Source organism: Lepus europaeus, chromosome 23 (genome assembly GCF_033115175.1).
Source record: "Lepus europaeus isolate LE1 chromosome 23, mLepTim1.pri, whole genome shotgun sequence".
NCBI lineage: Eukaryota > Metazoa > Chordata > Mammalia > Lagomorpha > Leporidae > Lepus > Lepus europaeus.
The window spans coordinates 9,451,465-9,468,141 of record NC_084849.1 but is presented as its reverse complement, the minus strand read 5'-3'; the positions used below and the strand labels follow the sequence as shown (position 1 = coordinate 9,468,141).

Sequence of the window (16,677 nt, the reverse complement as noted above, 5' to 3'; positions counted from 1 at the left end):
AGCCCCGGCCCAGCCCTAGCTACTGCGGGAGTAAACCGGGAGGGATGAGAGCTCTCAGTCTCAGTCTGTGTCTGTCTCTCTCAGATAAACTAAATAAATGTTTTTTCAAATTAATTTTTAAAAATGGCATCAGCATTTTGCCAATGTGAAAGGTCATCTGCATTTCCCCTGGACATTTCTGATGAAGTGAATGACAACTACAACAATATAAGAAAATGGTTTTATTCCTAATTTTTAGTTCCATACAGCTTACAAATACACTTTTACTCAGATAATACAGCTTTGTAACTAGCAAAGCAGTTGAACTAACACCCATAAATACAGGTGGGGAGACAATTAACATCCACTAATGTTTCTCTACATAAACTATTCTTTTAATGTCATGTTTAAAAAAAAAAAAACAATTGCAAATAGACTACATAATATACGTGGGCAAAAAGGCAATTGGGTGAATCTCTGGAAACACTAAATGTATAATAAACAGCATATTATCAACATTTACATGATTCACATCAAAATGATGACATCCTAAAACGTACTCCTTTTAAAGGATAGATTTATCAATAAAATATTACATATCTTTTAATACTCTGGTACAATACTTCTTCATATACTGCAGGAAAATTAAATGTAGGTCTAGTCATCAGCTTAATAAAGGATCCTTTTCCATTAGCTTTTATTAATAAAAGAATCACAATTAGGTCATAAATAAACAGGCAAATTATTAATTACATGATTTGAGGTTTAGGATGAAAACCTTGTGGAAACTAGCCTGCTGCACAGCAACGTCACAAACCACAGTCAAACCGGCTGCCGGCCAGCTCTGCCTGTGTGGACTGCCTGTACTGGGAAAGGAACACGTCTTTAGTGATGGGAGAGACAACAACTGTATTTCAGAACTCAGTTTTCAACAGGAAGAAGGGGAAAGAGTTTAGCAACATGAAGGGCTAACACACTTCCTGACAAAGGCGTCTCAAAGCCGGGGAGGGCCTGTGCTTGCTACGTAAAACTGCACTCGCCAACAACAGGGAGCAAACAGCTGCGCTGGGCTGCCTTTCTGTCTGCAGTCTAAGTTCCCTTAAGGATCACTGCTCTACAACAAAACACTTCACAACTGCTCACCTTCCCACAATCCCCCGAACCGGAAATAACCCAGGCTGTTCCATCAGTTCTTAAAATCCCCAGGAAAACAACTCCAAAAGATAATCTTGACCTTTTTCTTGGCTGTTCCAAAGCCACCGGGCTCTGCAAGGCAGGCTCGGGCTCTGCCCACATCTCCACATTCCCAGGCAGCCAGGCTGGAGAAGTCACTGAGGTCCACGGGAGATGGGACCTGGGGTTTCAAGAGGGCCATGCACTGGACGCGGAGGCGCCCTTTACTTTAAAAAAAAAAAAAAAAAAGCTATGAAAATTCTGAAATTTGACCCCTTTTAAAACCTGAATACCATGTGCCAGATAATGGCTTCACTTCAGATATAAAATCTTAGGCTTATAATTGTAAAATGGGCTTCCAGCCATGGGACACTGTGCATACCTCCTGTCTACCAGCAACCCAGAAGTAGGCTGCAAGTACGCAGCTATCACGCCTATCTTCCAGGTCAGCTGATCACCTGTGACTGTGCTCTGGCCCCGGGGCTGCTTGACTTCCTCAGAAACCACCTCTTCAGAACTCCCACGTCCACAAGTCCTTTCACCCTACACCTGGAGCCCCCCATCCTCCTGGCCCCTCTGCCTGATCTACCCCACATACAGCAACCTCACCTGAGAACCTGCCGACACCTTTTACCGAACATACCTCGAACCTCGGCAACCTAGGGGCTGCCAGGAATCTTGTCTTGGCGTCAGCTGACGTGACAATATGACAGCTTTGACTTCGCAGAGGGAAAATGCAAATGAAATCAATGTCCTGTAACAAACAAAGCTAGCCAAGATCAGGGATTTCTGTGCCAAGGGCAAAAATGATTCATCTTAAGCTACAGGCAGAGGCATTCATGCAGCAGGTGTATTTGTACAATCAAACCCTTGGGTGCTGGTGAAAGACTTTGCCCCTCCAAAGTCCGAGTCCAAACACTGCCGTGAAATCGAAGCAGAACGGAGAACAATCCCATGTGACAATGCAGAAAAGGACAGGACTGCAGATCCTTGTTTCCAATACTGAGCTGCAATCCCTTTCTTTGAGGCCTGACAAGACAGCACTCACCACCTCCCTCGCAAGACAACATGCTCAGTGCCTGACCTGCGTTCAGAAGCGACTCTGAGGTCAGTGGATACCGGGGGCCTGGGGAGGGGCGGGGGGGGGTGAACGCCTTGGCTGTGCAAATGGTGGCCACTGCACTCCCCAGGCCCCCCCGGGGTTTCAAGGGAGTTAAAGACCCCAGCCAGGACCACTTCCGGAGCTGGACTGGGTCTTGCCTGTCAGGAGCCAAAGCGAGAAGAGCCTGGGTGAGGAGGTGCTGACTCCCGGGCCAAGCTGCTGCAGTGTGTTCTCGTGCTTACCCAGGAGACACTCGCTGAGTGAACATTGGATACACGGGGCCAAGAGGGATGTCTGCGGAGAAGGCACTTAAGGTAGGACATCAGCAAATCTGACTGCTTGGCCGAAACAAGAACCGAGCTAATGCACTCGGACTGGAGGCCTTGCCGGGCCAGGCCCCCCTCACTGCAGCCTGTCTGCACAAACTGCTGGTGCTATGTAGGTCCGCGTCCTCTCATGTCTGCAGATGTCACAGGACGGGGTGGCTCTGCGCTCGGGTGCTCCGTGCCCCTAAGCACATCTCTCCTTTTGCCCAAGCACTGCTTCAGAAACTATGCTCAGAGCTGCCAGAACTGGCTCAGCAAGCTTCTAGAAGGGCCTCTCTCTCTCGGGCTTGCAGCCTGGGTGTAAGCAGGGCACGTAGCTTCAGCGTCTCTAACCTCACGGGGCTTCCCATGGCACTGACTGTGAGGGTCTGAAAGACTGCTGGCTGCCAAGGAGTGCCCCCTCCTGAGTCTGCGCTGGGCCTACGACTGGTTTACTCGTGGAAGGGGACGGTGCTGTGGCAGTTCTGGGCCTAAGTCCTAGGAATCCTGGCTGCGTCTGCTGTGGAACTCTTGGGAGCTCTGAGCTGCCATGGGAGAGGTCCAGCTACCTGCTGGCGAGTTCCCGTGCAGAGACCACATGGACAGAGAGGGGCTGCATGTGGAGAAAGGCGCAGTCAGCCCAGGGGCTCAGCCGCCTGCCCAGTGCGGCAGTGGCGCCTGTGAGACCAGCAGAATGTGGGGGAGGGGCGGTGCTGCGTGAAGCCACCACGTTTTGGGGTAGTTTGCCAGCAACACTGTATAACTAAAACACTAGTCACCCACAGATGTCCTTTGTCTGAACACGTGACAATCAGTCAAATGCAAAGAAAATACAGCCACCCTTTTCCCACCACAACCTTCGCAGCCAACAGCTGAATGGTCACTGCTCACAGGCTAAGAAGAAAAGACAGCTCTTACCCTAATTCATACATTCCCAAGATTCCCCCCTCCAGGATCATTCAATGACAATGTAAAAGAAGACAGTCAAATTCTGACTGACTGAGGCATTGACTTGATTTAGCCAAAAAAAAAAAAAAAAAGCCATCCAAATTAAGTATCCACTGCTGGATCGCAGCTAGGTTTGGCCAAGTCCCCTAACGCTCATGTGCTGGAAATCTCAGCCCCGGCGCCCCAGTGGTGAGGAGGCGGGGCCCGGGGCAGGTGCTTGGGTCACAGGGTCTCTGCTCCTCTGAGTTCATTAAGATGCCCGCACTGGCGGACTTGTTATTGCAAGAGTGGGTTTTGTTATAAAAGCACGCTCAGCCCGTTCTTGCCCCTTTTTGCCACGTGACATCTCCCATCGTGTTCCGATACCACACGCAGGCCCTCAGCAGATGCGGCCCCTCACTCTTACGACTTCCCGGTCTCCAGAACTCTAAGAGATAACTCTCTGCTCATGAGAAATCACTCGGGCTGTGGGATTCAGTTCTAGCAACACAAAACAGACTAACGCAACAGCGATGGTCAATGAAATTGTTCTCTCTCAAGGATGTGTTATTACTTAGTTTCCCCAAACTATTTCTTCTTACAAGTGCCCTATCATGCCCCACCAAGAGAAAAAAAAATTAGGGTTACAAAAAGAAAAAATAACATTTAAAAGATAACCCATAACTAGAACTTGAATCCCCTAACCTGCAAAATACAGAGCACAATTGAACTGCTTCCTCAATTTAAAACAAAATTCTATAAAATGTAACAATGTCTACATTGTAGAGATGATTCCTTCTTATCCAAGGAAATGAACTGTTGAGTTAGAGTACGGTGGTCTTCAAAGGGTTTCCAATTTTGCTTATCCAAAGGCAGTCAGCCACAGTGCGGCCTTGCCGACCCAGACTCATTCTCCACGTAGACTTCCTCACATCTGCTCTTGGTCTTCTCAGGGGGAGGACGAAAGTCCACGGCTGGGGAGAAGTAAGGTAGAATGTTTAAGCTCCGAACAGCTGGAAGCATGACAAAGCATTCAACTTTAGAAATGTGCACTTAAGGCTTGAAACACACAGCTCCGTGACCAGAGGGGAAGGGGTGGTTTAGAGCCCCGGGAGGGGGCCCACGGTGGTGTCAAAGAGCCCAAATTCCCACTGGAATGGGGGTTTCAACCTGAGATACTGACTCTCTGGGTCATTAAAACATTCGCAATACGCACTTGGGTCCCTGACTAAAAAGGTGATGGACAGGGAAGAGGGATATAAGCGCCATGAATGCTCAGCAGCAGAGCCGGAAGGGAGGTGGAGCTGACACAGCCAGGGGCCAGGAGCGCCCAGCGCCCGGTGTCACAGCTGGTGAGAGGCCAACTGCGATGAGCACTCAGGCACCGTGATGCCCTCAACTACCCAATGCTGTGTCCTGACGTTTCCCAGTCCCTTAACAGATCATCCCCCAGCACAGCTTGGGTTAACCGACTCTCACAAACATCGCTCTTAGGGCAGCCGGCGATGCAGCACAGTGGGTTAAGCAGCCACTTGCGATGCCTGGCATCCCACATGGGCGCTGGTTGGCGTCCTGGCTGCTCCACTTCCAGTCCAGTTCCCTGTTAATGCACCTGCAAAAGCAGGGGGAGATGGTCCAAGTCCTTGGGCCCCTGCACCTGTATGGGAGACTCAGAAGAAGCTCCTGGCCCCTGGCTTCAGCCTGGCACAGCACTGGCCATTGCAGCAATTTGGGGAGTGAACCAGCAGATGGACGATCAATTGATCTCTCTCGGTCTCCTTTTCCCTCCCTCCTTCCCTCCCTGTAACTCTACCTTTCAAATAAATAAAATAAATCTTTTTAAAAAACTGTTCTTGGGGGCATGTGTTTGGCACTGTAGTTAAGATGCCGCCTGGGACACCTGCATCCTGTTTCAGGGCGTCTGGGTTCAAGTGCCCCCTGTGCTTCCAATCCAGTTTTCTGCTAACACACACTTGGGAGGTAGCAAGGAATGGTTCAAGCACTTACATCCCTACCACCTACTTGCAGACCTGGATGGAGTTTCAAGCTCCTGGCTTGGCCTGAGCCTGGCTGTTGTGGGCACTTGAGCAGTGAACCAGCAAATGAAAGACCTCTGTCTATCTCTGTCTTTCAAATAAGAAATACGGAAGTGTATTTTAAAACTACTCTTTCCCAGCAACATCAACCACTGTGTCTGGAATAAGTACCAGCCTTGCTTCTTACACACATCATTCTATATTGGATTTTAATGCTTAGATGAACTCCAACCTAAATCTAGCTTGGAGACAGAAATACAAGGAGAGGAAAAAGGAGGCTGGTGTATGGAATTCCATGTGGTGCAGTTTGCTGAAGCAGCCACAGATCACACAGGACGCCTAGGGAGACAGCACTGGCGGCTCCATACCAGTTTGTGTGCTCAGGTCCAGGCGGCTCTGCTCACCGGAAGCTTTTCTGCTGCTGCATCAGGCCCACGTTTTCATAGACTCGAGCGTTATCTTCGCGCGTTCTGTGGAGGAAAGCAGGAGGAGGCATTCACACAAGTGCGGTCCGTGCTACCTAGGCTTACAAGATACCCATAAAGCACACACCACTGCCTACGGGACCAGTTCCGGGGCAGTCACCGTCCCTGCTCCCTGGAGCGGACACTCTCGGGAGGGATGCAAGACACGAACACACAGCGATACGATGACGAAGCTAACAGTGTGACGACAGCCTCGAGTCCCGGTGCTGTCTGGGGTGGGACGGAAGCTGGTTGTCTTTCAGGCAAGCAGCGCAAAGCAGTCTGTAGGATGAGGCCCTGGAGTCAGACTGCAAAGCAGGGTGGAGAGAAAGGAATCACAGTGGTTTCTAGAAGGATCTGAACAAGCAAAGCAAAGGTCCAAGAAAAGAAAGTGTGGGAGCAGCCAGGCTTGCAGGTCCGTTAGCATCCGCCCAGGTGACAGGAGGGGAGGGTCGGCTCCGAGCGCTGGGAGGCATCGAGGAGCCCAAAATCACTTCTGGGCGCAGGGAGAGATCAGAGCAGGCAGGCAGGGCAGGGAGCCCCGCAGCGTGGGTGCCAGCCTGCAGGGGCTCCAGGACTGTGCACCCCATAAGGAGGATGCCGGACCGAGAGGCTGCCAGCCCCGGGGCCGCCGCTGCTAATAAGGGAGTCGCTCAAGCTGCTTCTGGGAGGCCGACGTGCGAGACAGCTTTCTGGCAACGACTCAGAGACCTGACGCTCCGGATCGCTGCAAACTTCTGCAGAGAGCGATTTAAAATGCCAGCTCCCCAGCCCGTCCACGGGGACACAGAAAAGCAGGCAGCAGGAAGAGGCAGCTTGGAGGAGAGAATCCTTCCGCTGTGTAATTTCATTTCAATGGAAACAGAAAGTAAACGGAAATGCAAGCCTCCCAGATGCGATCTAAGAGGCTTGTATAGAATATTAAAGTCAGCAGCGCTTTAAAAATCCACATCAGATGCAAAGAGAGACGAGACTCTTAGGGGAAAATAAAAAGTAAACGTTACACTGAAGAGTGACTTCAGAACACGTATGGAAATAACAACTGAGAACTGCCATTCCTGTAATCAATATAACGGAATGTTTTCTTATCGTGTTTTAGTTTAAACAAGGAGTGGCAAAGTTTTCTGGAAAGAACAAGAGAGTGAATATTTTCAGCTCGGTAGGCCATGCCGTTTCCGTCGTGTATTGTTCTTTAAAACCCAGTCATAGGCTATACAGAAAAACCAGATTTGGCCTCTGAGCTGTAGCTTGCTGAGGTCTGGTTTAAATACCCAAAGTACATTTCTGTTGACTGGTGGGAAACTGACAGGCCATGAGTGCACTGATGGATGCACTGTTGATTTATTTACTCTTAATTAGCCGAGTCATAACATGTCAGAAGGGACGTGACCCTCCTCAGCAATAATTCCCACATCAGCAAAAGGAAACTCAAGATTCTCCTTCGAAAACCACTACTTGATACACTTACAAGAGAACTTTTTAAAACGTCCATGGAGAATGGAATTAATCTCTGTCAGTCTACCTTTCAAATAAGTAAATCTTTCTTTTAAAATGGAATTAAAGGCAAAGTTTATTCTGGCATAAAAAACTGTTGAAATCTATGCATCACTTTTTTTTCTCCCCACAATAAGCATTTTCCATGAACTCCGCAAGTCCCCCGTGTGTGGGTCCCAAGTCAGCCTCAGTTGAGGAAACCTGAACCGGGCTTAGGCAGCATCAACACAACCCACAGAACCCGCCGTCACCGACACACTGGGCATTGGGCAACACCACCGCGTGCCGGAGAGATGCGAGAGCTGCAAAGACTTTTCAAAAACCTCCGTCCCGCTAAGAACTTCCTTCTTCACTACTTACTCCGCACAGGGAGGCGCTGGGGTACAAGGCGGGAGGGGGCTCTGATCTCCGCTTGTCTGGTCGGCGAGGGAATACTTGATGTTTGTGTATTCATGCCCTTTCCTCTTGCTTTTCTGAAAGTTGGAAGAGCACACGTATGAGGGACTGTAACTTTTGTAAAGGAAGAAAGAATCAAAGCAGGTATTTCACCAAGAAACTTTAAAAAGAGCCACAGAAGCCAGATAGGCCAGGGCCTTGAGGATGCCGACGCAGACCTGATTGTTCTGGGATCCACCTCAAGGTAAACACAGCACGTGAGCGCGACGTGCACGGGAGCCACTCCACTCCAAAGCACAGAGCGTCCGACGTTCCCACCTTGCGGTACTGAACCACAGGAACCTGTAGCTGAGCAAGGAGAGCTCACACCTTCTCTGCCGCGTTGGCACCCAGTCACTGGTGGCGAATGTAACGATTTCCTGGCAGATGGCTGGGAGAGGCACCTAACGGCTGCACTCTCACTGGAAACAATAAGGCACTCCATCCTCTCCTCCCCTCACCCCCAGAAAAGACCCAAGCTCCTTTAATTATTCATTTTTGGCTCTAAGCATACCTGGGGGCGGGGCAAAGACGACCAGTAGCAAGGTGTCTCATTTCCGACACAGAGTGAACTACACTTCTAGAACTCTTGGGTAGATGATTTACTCTTTTCTAATTTTTACCTAAACACAGCCAATTCTGAAAACCTCATCTGTCAAATGAGCAGCATCCTATAATGTTACCTTCCTTGTGGGACCGCAGCCCTTTCAAACACTGCGTAGACGCGGGAGCTTCCATGCACCGCTAAGGAGGGAAGCGGGCACCAGCGCTATGGCGCACCGTTCCAGGCAGTAGTTCTAAGAATTCAGCAGGCAGCAAAACTGAAAGGTGCAGAGCTCACAACCCTGAACAGCTACTTCTCCAGGAATCCCTGCACGTGAGCCTGCACGAGCTGTACCCGCGGTGGTCTGGGACGGGACATTCTTGACAAGGCCCACTCACAGGACAGAGGAACGCGATGCAGTCACACGGCGAAGTCATGTGACAGTGAAGAGGAACAAAACAGGCTCCATAAAACATTGTTTAAGAGAACACATTTCATAAACCATGCTAAGTGCAAAATACAAGTCACACAACAATCAAGCAGTGTGATGCCATCTGGGCAAATGTTCCAAACTGACTAAATACAACCCACACTGTTTACAGGTACCTGTGTTTTATCATCTAAAAAGAGACTGCACGGCTAGTGATTGCTTTAGGGTCTCAGGAATGGAATGAGGGATGGATGCAGGGGTAAAGGTCAAAGGGAAACTTAGCTGTTACACTTGACTTCTTTCCTTTTCTTAAATGTTTGTTTATTTTCATCCACTTGAAAGGTAGAGCAACAGAACAAGAGAGAGAGAGAGAGAGAGAGAGAGAGAGAGAGAGAGAGAGAGAGAAGCTAGATTTTCCATCTGCTGGTTTACTCACCAAACACCTGTAAGAGGCAAGGGTTGGCCAGGCCAAAGCCAGGAGCTAAGAATCCCACTGGGGTCTCCCACATGGGGTCCCAGGTATTTGAGCGATCATCCACTGCCTCCCAAGCACATCAGCAGGGAGCTGGAGCAGAAACAGAACCGCCAGGATCAAACCTGCTCCCCATCCGGGATGCAGCCATCCGAGTGGGAGCTTAACCTGCTGCACCACCACGCCAGCCCCCTGGCTTGTTTTATAAAGGGGAAAAGCCTTGAAATAAATGTAGGAGTTGGCATTGTGGCATAGTGGGCAAAGTTGTCACCTGCAACGCCAGCATCCCATATGGGTGCCGGTTCGTGTCCTGGCTGCTCCATTTCTGATGCAGCTCCCTACTAATGGCCTGGGAGACGTAGCAGAAGATGGCCTATGGCCGGCACTGCAGCCCACTTGGCTAATCCTCCACCTGCGGTGCCGGCACCCTGGGTTCTAGTCCCGGTTGGGGCACCAGATCTGTCCTGGTTGCTCCTCTTTCAGTCTAGCTCTCTGCTGTGGCTTAGGAGGGCAGTAGAGGATGGCCCAAGTGATTGGGCCCTGCACCTGCATGGGAGACTGGGAGGAAGCACCTGGCTCCTGGCTTCGGATCGGCACAGCGCGCAGGCTGTGACGGCCATTTGGGGGGTGAACCAACAGAAAGGAAGACCTTTCTCTCTGTCTCTCTCTCTCACACACTAACTCTGCCTGTCAAAAAAAAAAAAAAAAAAAAAACAGACGGCCAAAGTACTTGAGCCCCTGCCACCCAGTGGGAAACCCAGAAGAAGCTCCTGGCTTCGGCCTGGCCCACCGCTGGCCACTGTGGCCATCTGGGAAGTGAACTAGCAGATTGAAGATCTCTCTTTCTGCCTCTTCTTCTCTTTCTTCAATTCTTTCAAATAAGTCTTAAAAAAGAAAAACTTGGTGGGTTTTCAGCCTGCCACTGAAACCTAACAAGATACTTTTCCACAAACTAGGTTGCAAGTTCCTAGACTGATTAAAAGTGTCCAACACAGAGAGCGACAAGTTATAGGATCCCATTTTTAAAAGTCAATGATTGCAGCCAGTGCCGCGGCTCAATAGGCTAATCCTCCGCTTTGCAGCGCCAGCACACCAGGTTCTAGTCCCCGTCGGGGCGCCGGATTCTGTCCCGGTTGCCCCTCTTCCAGGCCAGCTCTCTGCTATGGCCTGGGAAGGCAGTGGAGGATGGCCCAAGTGTTTGGGCCCTGCACCCCATGAGAGACCAGGAGAAGCACCTGGCTCCTGCCTTCGGATCAGCGCAGTGCGCCGGCCGCAGCACGCTGGCCACTGTGGCCACTGAAGGGTGAACCAACAGCAAAGGAAGACCTTTCTCTCTGTCTCTCCCTCTCACTGTCCACTCTGCCTGTCAAAAAAAAAAGTCAATGATTGGGGCTGGCGCTGTGGTGTAGCGGGTAAAGCCACCGCCTGCAGTGCCAGCATCCCTTGTGGGCACCAGTTCGAGTCCCGGCTGCTCCACTTCTGATCCAGCTCTCTGCTATGGCCTGGGAAAGCAGTAGAAGATGGCCCCTGCACCGGCATGGGAGACCCAGAAGAAGCTCCTGGCTCCTGGCCTCGGATAGGCACAGCTCTGGCTGTTGTGGCCAGCTGGGGAGTGAATCAATCAGTGGATGGAAGACTTCTTTCTTTCTCTTTCTCTCTCTTTGTTTCTCCTTCTCTCTCTGTGTAACTCCAACTTTCAAATAAATAAATAAATAAACCTTTAAAAAACAAAGACCCATAAGTCCATGTAAAAACAGTAGTTAATATGCTTACTAACCTAGCACCAACAATATCAACACCCAAAAAGCACTGGCTGCATGATGATTGCAATACTTTAGGGGCAGGATTACTGGCACTGTCACTTTGCCCATTCCACATTTTGTAACACCTACATTATTAAGGGTGCAGCAATTAAGCTGCTGCTTGGGATGCCCACATGCCACGTCAGAGTGCCTAGCTCAAGCCCCAGCTGCTCCACTTCCCACCCAGCTCCCTGCTAATGTGAGCCTGGGAGGCAGCAGAGGACGGCCCCAGTGCTTGGGTTCCAGACGCTTGGCTTCAGCCTTGCCCACCAGCCCTGACTGTGAATGGCATTTAAGAATGAACCACAGGATGGACCATCTCTCTTACTCTTTTTGTCTCTCTCTGCCTCAAATAAAATGAAAATAAATAAACAAAAGATGTTTTTAAATTATTAAGGAGTATGTTTTGCTTTTGACCTCTACCAGCCACAACCCTTCCAAGAAAAAGGCAGCAATGAAGATTTTTTTTTAAACTAGTTCCTAAATCCAACTCAAAACTTTAGATTTAGGGTCAGGGAGAATCTATGGTAATAAGAAGACCCTCAATCCTCCTAACAAGAATAAAAATCTTCTAAAATTTTCTAAGTTTCTAAAAGAAACAGAGCTCTTACACTTTTACCCCTACTTTTCTGAGCAAGGTTAAATGTGTGTTTCAAGACCCTTCTGAATGGTTTTCAACATGTAGCGGCTGTGCGACATTCTCCTTAAGTTTATTAACAGTCTTTCGTAACTGTTTCCTTAAACTGTGCCTGGCCTCAGTAACTGGAAGACACGTGTCACGTAACTAACAGATGCCATCTAAGTATCTCATCGCGCTTCAGAACGCAAGCTTGGGGCGACGTTTGATGCTGCTGCGGAGGCACCCTTTGGGACATGCTCACGGCCCGTATCACAGCCTGCAAGGCAGCAGGGGATGACTCCAGTCCCTGGTCCCTGCTGCCCATGCGCAAGACTCAGACGGAGTCCCAGCCTCCTGGTCTCAGCCTGGCGAAAACCCAGCTGTTGAGGGCATTTGGGGAGTGAACCAGTGGATGGAAGATCTCTGTCTTTGCGTCTCTATCCTTCTGTTTTTCAAATAAAATGCAAAAAAAGAAAAGAAATAAAAATAAAATGAAAACTGGCAACTTGTTAATTATTTGGCCCTAGACCTCTCTATATATACTGTTTCTGTACAATTAAACAATCCAGTGTCTTCCTGTGGACTGAGAATTTACTACACTCATTCACAGGTGCCTTACGCTGGCTAAGCCAACCTTGAGAGCGTGGCTGCTATCCCACTGGATATTTCAAGTAGGTGGCGGGTCCCAGTTTGAGACACAGTTTTCTGGAAGGCACTAAACAGAGAGGAGCAGGCAAATGGCACTGATGTCTAGACATCTCCCCCTCTGCAGCATAGCAACAGGGCTGAGGGGGCTCGGGGAGGGGGCGAGCACAGCTCCCCAAAGGAGCAGTCCTCTCCTCCCTCCTGTCGTTTCAGCAGATTCCTCATTAACGCAGTTTTGTGTCTGTTATGAAAAGCTTCAAATGGAAAGGTGCCAATTCCACATTCTTCTTCATTATGCACAGCTTATTAAAACTGAAATTTCACTGTTTCCAACTAGACCAAATTCGTAGTTCAAACCACTGTGCACTATTAAGAGTGAGGCATTCATTTTAGAAGATGGAATGAGAATAAACGTGGCCTGGATCAAAGCTGGAACAGGTTGGAAACACCAAGGCTTTGAGGGCTGAGCTTGCCACGCGAGCCTGGGAAAACCGCAGCTGTCAGCCCGGCAGCTGCTCCACCTGGCGGGCCGCTCCCTGGGTGCCTCTGTACCGAAAACCAGAGCTGTGGAGTGGCGACTACCATTTCCAGGAAGCCCTAGGTGGGTACTTGTCTCCACCCCCAAATAAGCACAGGTGCCTGTCAGAGCCTGGGGCCCCGCTCAGGAGGAAAGCACCCCCGGGCTGCCCGGAGAGGATGTGAAAACCTGCGCGCCAGCCCCTCCTGGCGTGTACCTGCTCCTCCTCGATCCTGCGCTGTAGTGTTTCAATGTAATGCTGCACGGCCATGTAGATAAAGCGGTACTGCGCCTCGGTCTGCACCATCCCTGACCTCTGAGACCGCACCATCTGAATGGTCTTGGGCACGTCAATGTCGCAGTCCACACCTGCAAAGCAACCACCACGAAGCATCAGGAGACTGCAGGTCGGCGAGAAGCTGGTCCACGTCCGGCTCTTGGCAGACGCAAGAGGAGGCAGATTCGCTAAGGTGCGAGCCGAGCACGTTCCCCTGGGCTGTGGACCAACCCCAGCGACCCAGGAAGACGCAACGGCAACGTGTCAGACACCAGGATTCCGACTCCCCTTTCCAGTCCTGTAAGCCAGGACTCGGGAGCTGGGTAGGGACCCACCACCGCCTTCACAATAAAGGCCGTGGCAGTAGGGTCCTCAGCTCCTGGGCTGCATCTGAGGCCAAAAGTTCAGACAGCACGACTTCCGTTCTCACGTGAACCGAAAGCAGAAGTACTCGGCCCGTTTCCGTGAGACGGCTTCCACGTTCGAATTCCCTTCCCCAGCGCCTTCCTTCCAGGAACCAGCAGCCGGAGCTGCAGCTTCTGGCCCTCCGGGAGGCCTACCTTTTTCTCTGATGATGTCAATAAGGATATCAATCACAATAAACGTCCCTGTCCGGCCGATTCCAGCACTGTGGGCAGAAGGACAAGATGCAGGGAGAGTGGAATCACTCATGGGAGTTTTATACCCAAAAACCAAGCTATTAATATTAACAGAAACAATATCTGCTCTTGGGAGTACTTATAACATAGTATGTTTATATCTGAAGATATATTAGCAACGAACACAGAGCTTTGGCATCAGCCAACCAGGGCTTAGAGCCCAACTTCTCCAGTACCGTGTGCCCGAGGCAAGCCCTGCAGTGTCCCCGCCTGTGCAATGGGGACAACAGCAATACTTTACAGACTCCTGTGAGGACAAGACATAACAATGGAGTGGGGCCGGCGCTGTGGTGCAGCAGGTAGAACTAAGCCTGCAGTGCCGACATCCCACATGGGTGCCAGTTCGAGTCCCGGCTGCTCCATTTCCGATCCAGCTCTCTGCTAAGGCCTGGGATAGCAGTGGAAGATGGCCCAAGCCCTTGGGCCCCTGCACCCACGTGGGAGACCAGGAAGAAGCTCCAGGCTCCTGGCTTCAGATCAGCGCAACTCCAGCCCTTGCAGCCATTTGGGGAGTGAACCAGCAGATGCAAGATCTCTCTCTCTCTGCCTCTGCTTCTCTGTAACTCTGCCTTTCAAATAAATAATTTAAAAAAAAAATATATATAGGAAGAGCACTTAATTCAGAGGTTAGGACAATAAATGGCAATTTTTTAAAAAACAGAACAAGTCAGTCCTCACACACATCTACTTATCCAACATACGAATGAGATCTAGGAAATCTAACTTTCCCAAGTATAATGACGAAGCCCAAACTTGGATACCAGCAGCCAGCAAATTCTGGTGCAGGGCTCGGCTTCCTCCGTCAAAGGCCTCGGCACGAAGCAGTTGGAATCGTTTGAAGCAAACAAGCACAAGGACAGGGTTGGGGAAAATATGTGAGGGGACATCAAAAAGTTTGTGGGAAGTGGAGTTAAAAGGTAAGTTTCCTTGGGTGCAAAAAAAATTGTGAAATCTGCGCATAGCCTTTTAGAACATGCATTTTCCACTAACTCGGTGGACACCCTTCATCTCTTACTTCCTCAGCAGAAGAGAACAGAACCACAAAGAGATGGACCCTAAATTACTGGAATTCAAAAGAAAATGTAGTCAGAAGGACTAGACGGGGCTTCCGTGAGAACAAGGGCTGTGTCCACCCCACCCCACCAGCCCGACGCCGGCAGTCCTGTAGGGTCTGCAGCAAACAAGCATCCCTTAATGCAGCCTGCTCACGCCTTAAGCACAGGTAAACTGCCGGGGATGGCCAGTGAAAGAAGCCCTGGGAGGCAGGGACAGGCTGCGGCAGCAGGGGCCAGGGACAGGCTGCGGCAGGAGGGGCCAGGGACAGGCTGCGGCAGCAGGGGCCAGGGACAGGCTGCGGCAGCAGGGGCCAGGGACAGGCTGCGGCAGCAGGGGCCAGGGACAGGCTGCGGCAGCAGGGGCCAGGGACAGGCTGCGGCAGGAGGGGCCAGGGACAGGCTGCGGCAGCAGGGGCCAGGGACAGGCTGCGGCAGCAGGGGCCAGGGACAGGCTGCGGCAGCAGGGGCCAGGACAGGCTGCGGCCGGAGGGGCCAGGGACAGGCTGCGGCAGCAGGGGCCAGGACAGGCTGCGGCCGGAGGGGCCAGGGACAGGCTGCGGCCGGAGGGGCCAGGACAGGCTGCGGCCGGAGGGGCCAGGGACAGGCTGCGGCAGCAGGGGCCAGGGACAGGCTGCGGCAGCAGGGGCCAGGGACAGGCTGCGGCAGCAGGGGCCAGGGACAGGCTGCAGCAGGAGGGGCCAGGGACAGGCTGCGGCAGCAGGGGCAGGGGCTGTCACCTGCAGTGAACCACAACCGGGCCGGCGTCCATGATGCTCTCCTGCTTATGGTGGACCTCCTCCAGGAAGTCCAGCACGCCCCCGGGGTCACTGGGCACGCCGTGGTCCGGCCAGGTCCGAAAGTGGTACTGCCAGACCGTTCTCTCCGTATTCCCCTGGAGTAGAGCCAAGAAAAACCAGAACCGAATTAAATAAATCAAGGGGTTGAGGAGCCGCCCGGTTCTGAGCTTTCCTACATGCTACAGAAGTCACCGGTGCAGGCGGGCCTGGCAGCGCTCAGTCGCCACCTAAAGGTCCGCTTGAGTCTCCAGGGTGCTCCCGTGCCAAGGACCTAAGCAGACAGACTTTGGGAGTCGGATGGGGAGGTTTAAGCTCAAACCCCAGATAGTCACACTCACTCCAGCCCTTGGGCAGCTCTGAGCCTCAATGTCTCCATCTGCAAAATGTGAAGCATCGCCTCTCTCTCCCCGCCTCTCTGTATCACTGTGGGGACGGACAGCTCAGCAGCATACTGCCACTGGCCAGCACCCGAGGGCTGATCTGAGGACAGGGATCGCGAACAGAGACAGCGAAGGCCCCGAGACCGCAGGAGACAAGGGGGATTATGTCTGTGGCTCAGCCCAGACCAGGTCACTGCAGCGGCACTAGACATGGCTACCCAGTCCCTGCATATCTGGGGGCAACCCAAGGCAAGCGACAGTTATAAAGGTAGCTGCCAAGCAGAATGAGAGGCCGAGGAGCCAGAGACGCCTATCTTCGGTTCTGCTGACAAATGCCCCATCTTCTCAGCACCACGGGTTTCTGAGGAGCTGTCAGGACACCCCCCGCCCCCCACCCCCGCGTAACTCCTCTGCAGTAGCACACTGGCCCAGGAGTTTGGCACCCTGGATGCAGGCGCTGATGGAAGACTGCTGGTTTCTCCTGAGTCCTGGTAATGTGGTTTCTGTAGATTTTCTCTAAAGCACTGCCATGCGACAGCACGTAAGCTCCACCCTGCCTGGAAGG

The 16,677-nt window shown here is 51.5% G+C and overlaps 1 protein-coding gene across 4 annotated transcripts in view; it reads right to left on the bottom strand.

Annotated features, from left to right (window-relative positions):
- Nucleotides 1-208: 208 nt before the first annotated feature.
- Nucleotides 209-16,677, bottom strand: part of PTPN11 (protein tyrosine phosphatase non-receptor type 11) — a 94,791-nt gene continuing 78,322 nt past the window's right edge. Inside the window, exons 11-16 of one of the 4 annotated variants that reach the window (XM_062182760.1) lie at nucleotides 15,673-15,839; nucleotides 13,782-13,849; nucleotides 13,162-13,313; nucleotides 7,841-7,953; nucleotides 5,927-5,992; nucleotides 209-4,460 (exon numbers count right to left, since the gene is read on the bottom strand). In XM_062182760.1, the coding sequence (XP_062038744.1) occupies nucleotides 4,436-4,460; nucleotides 5,927-5,992; nucleotides 7,841-7,953; nucleotides 13,162-13,313; nucleotides 13,782-13,849; nucleotides 15,673-15,839 (591 nt within the window). In that variant the 3' untranslated portion in view covers nucleotides 209-4,435. Of the gene's footprint in view, nucleotides 4,461-5,890; nucleotides 5,993-7,840; nucleotides 7,954-13,161; nucleotides 13,314-13,781; nucleotides 13,850-15,672; nucleotides 15,840-16,677 lie in introns of all 4 variants that reach the window. The other 3 variants (XM_062182761.1, XM_062182762.1, XM_062182763.1) reach the window with 3 other exon arrangements.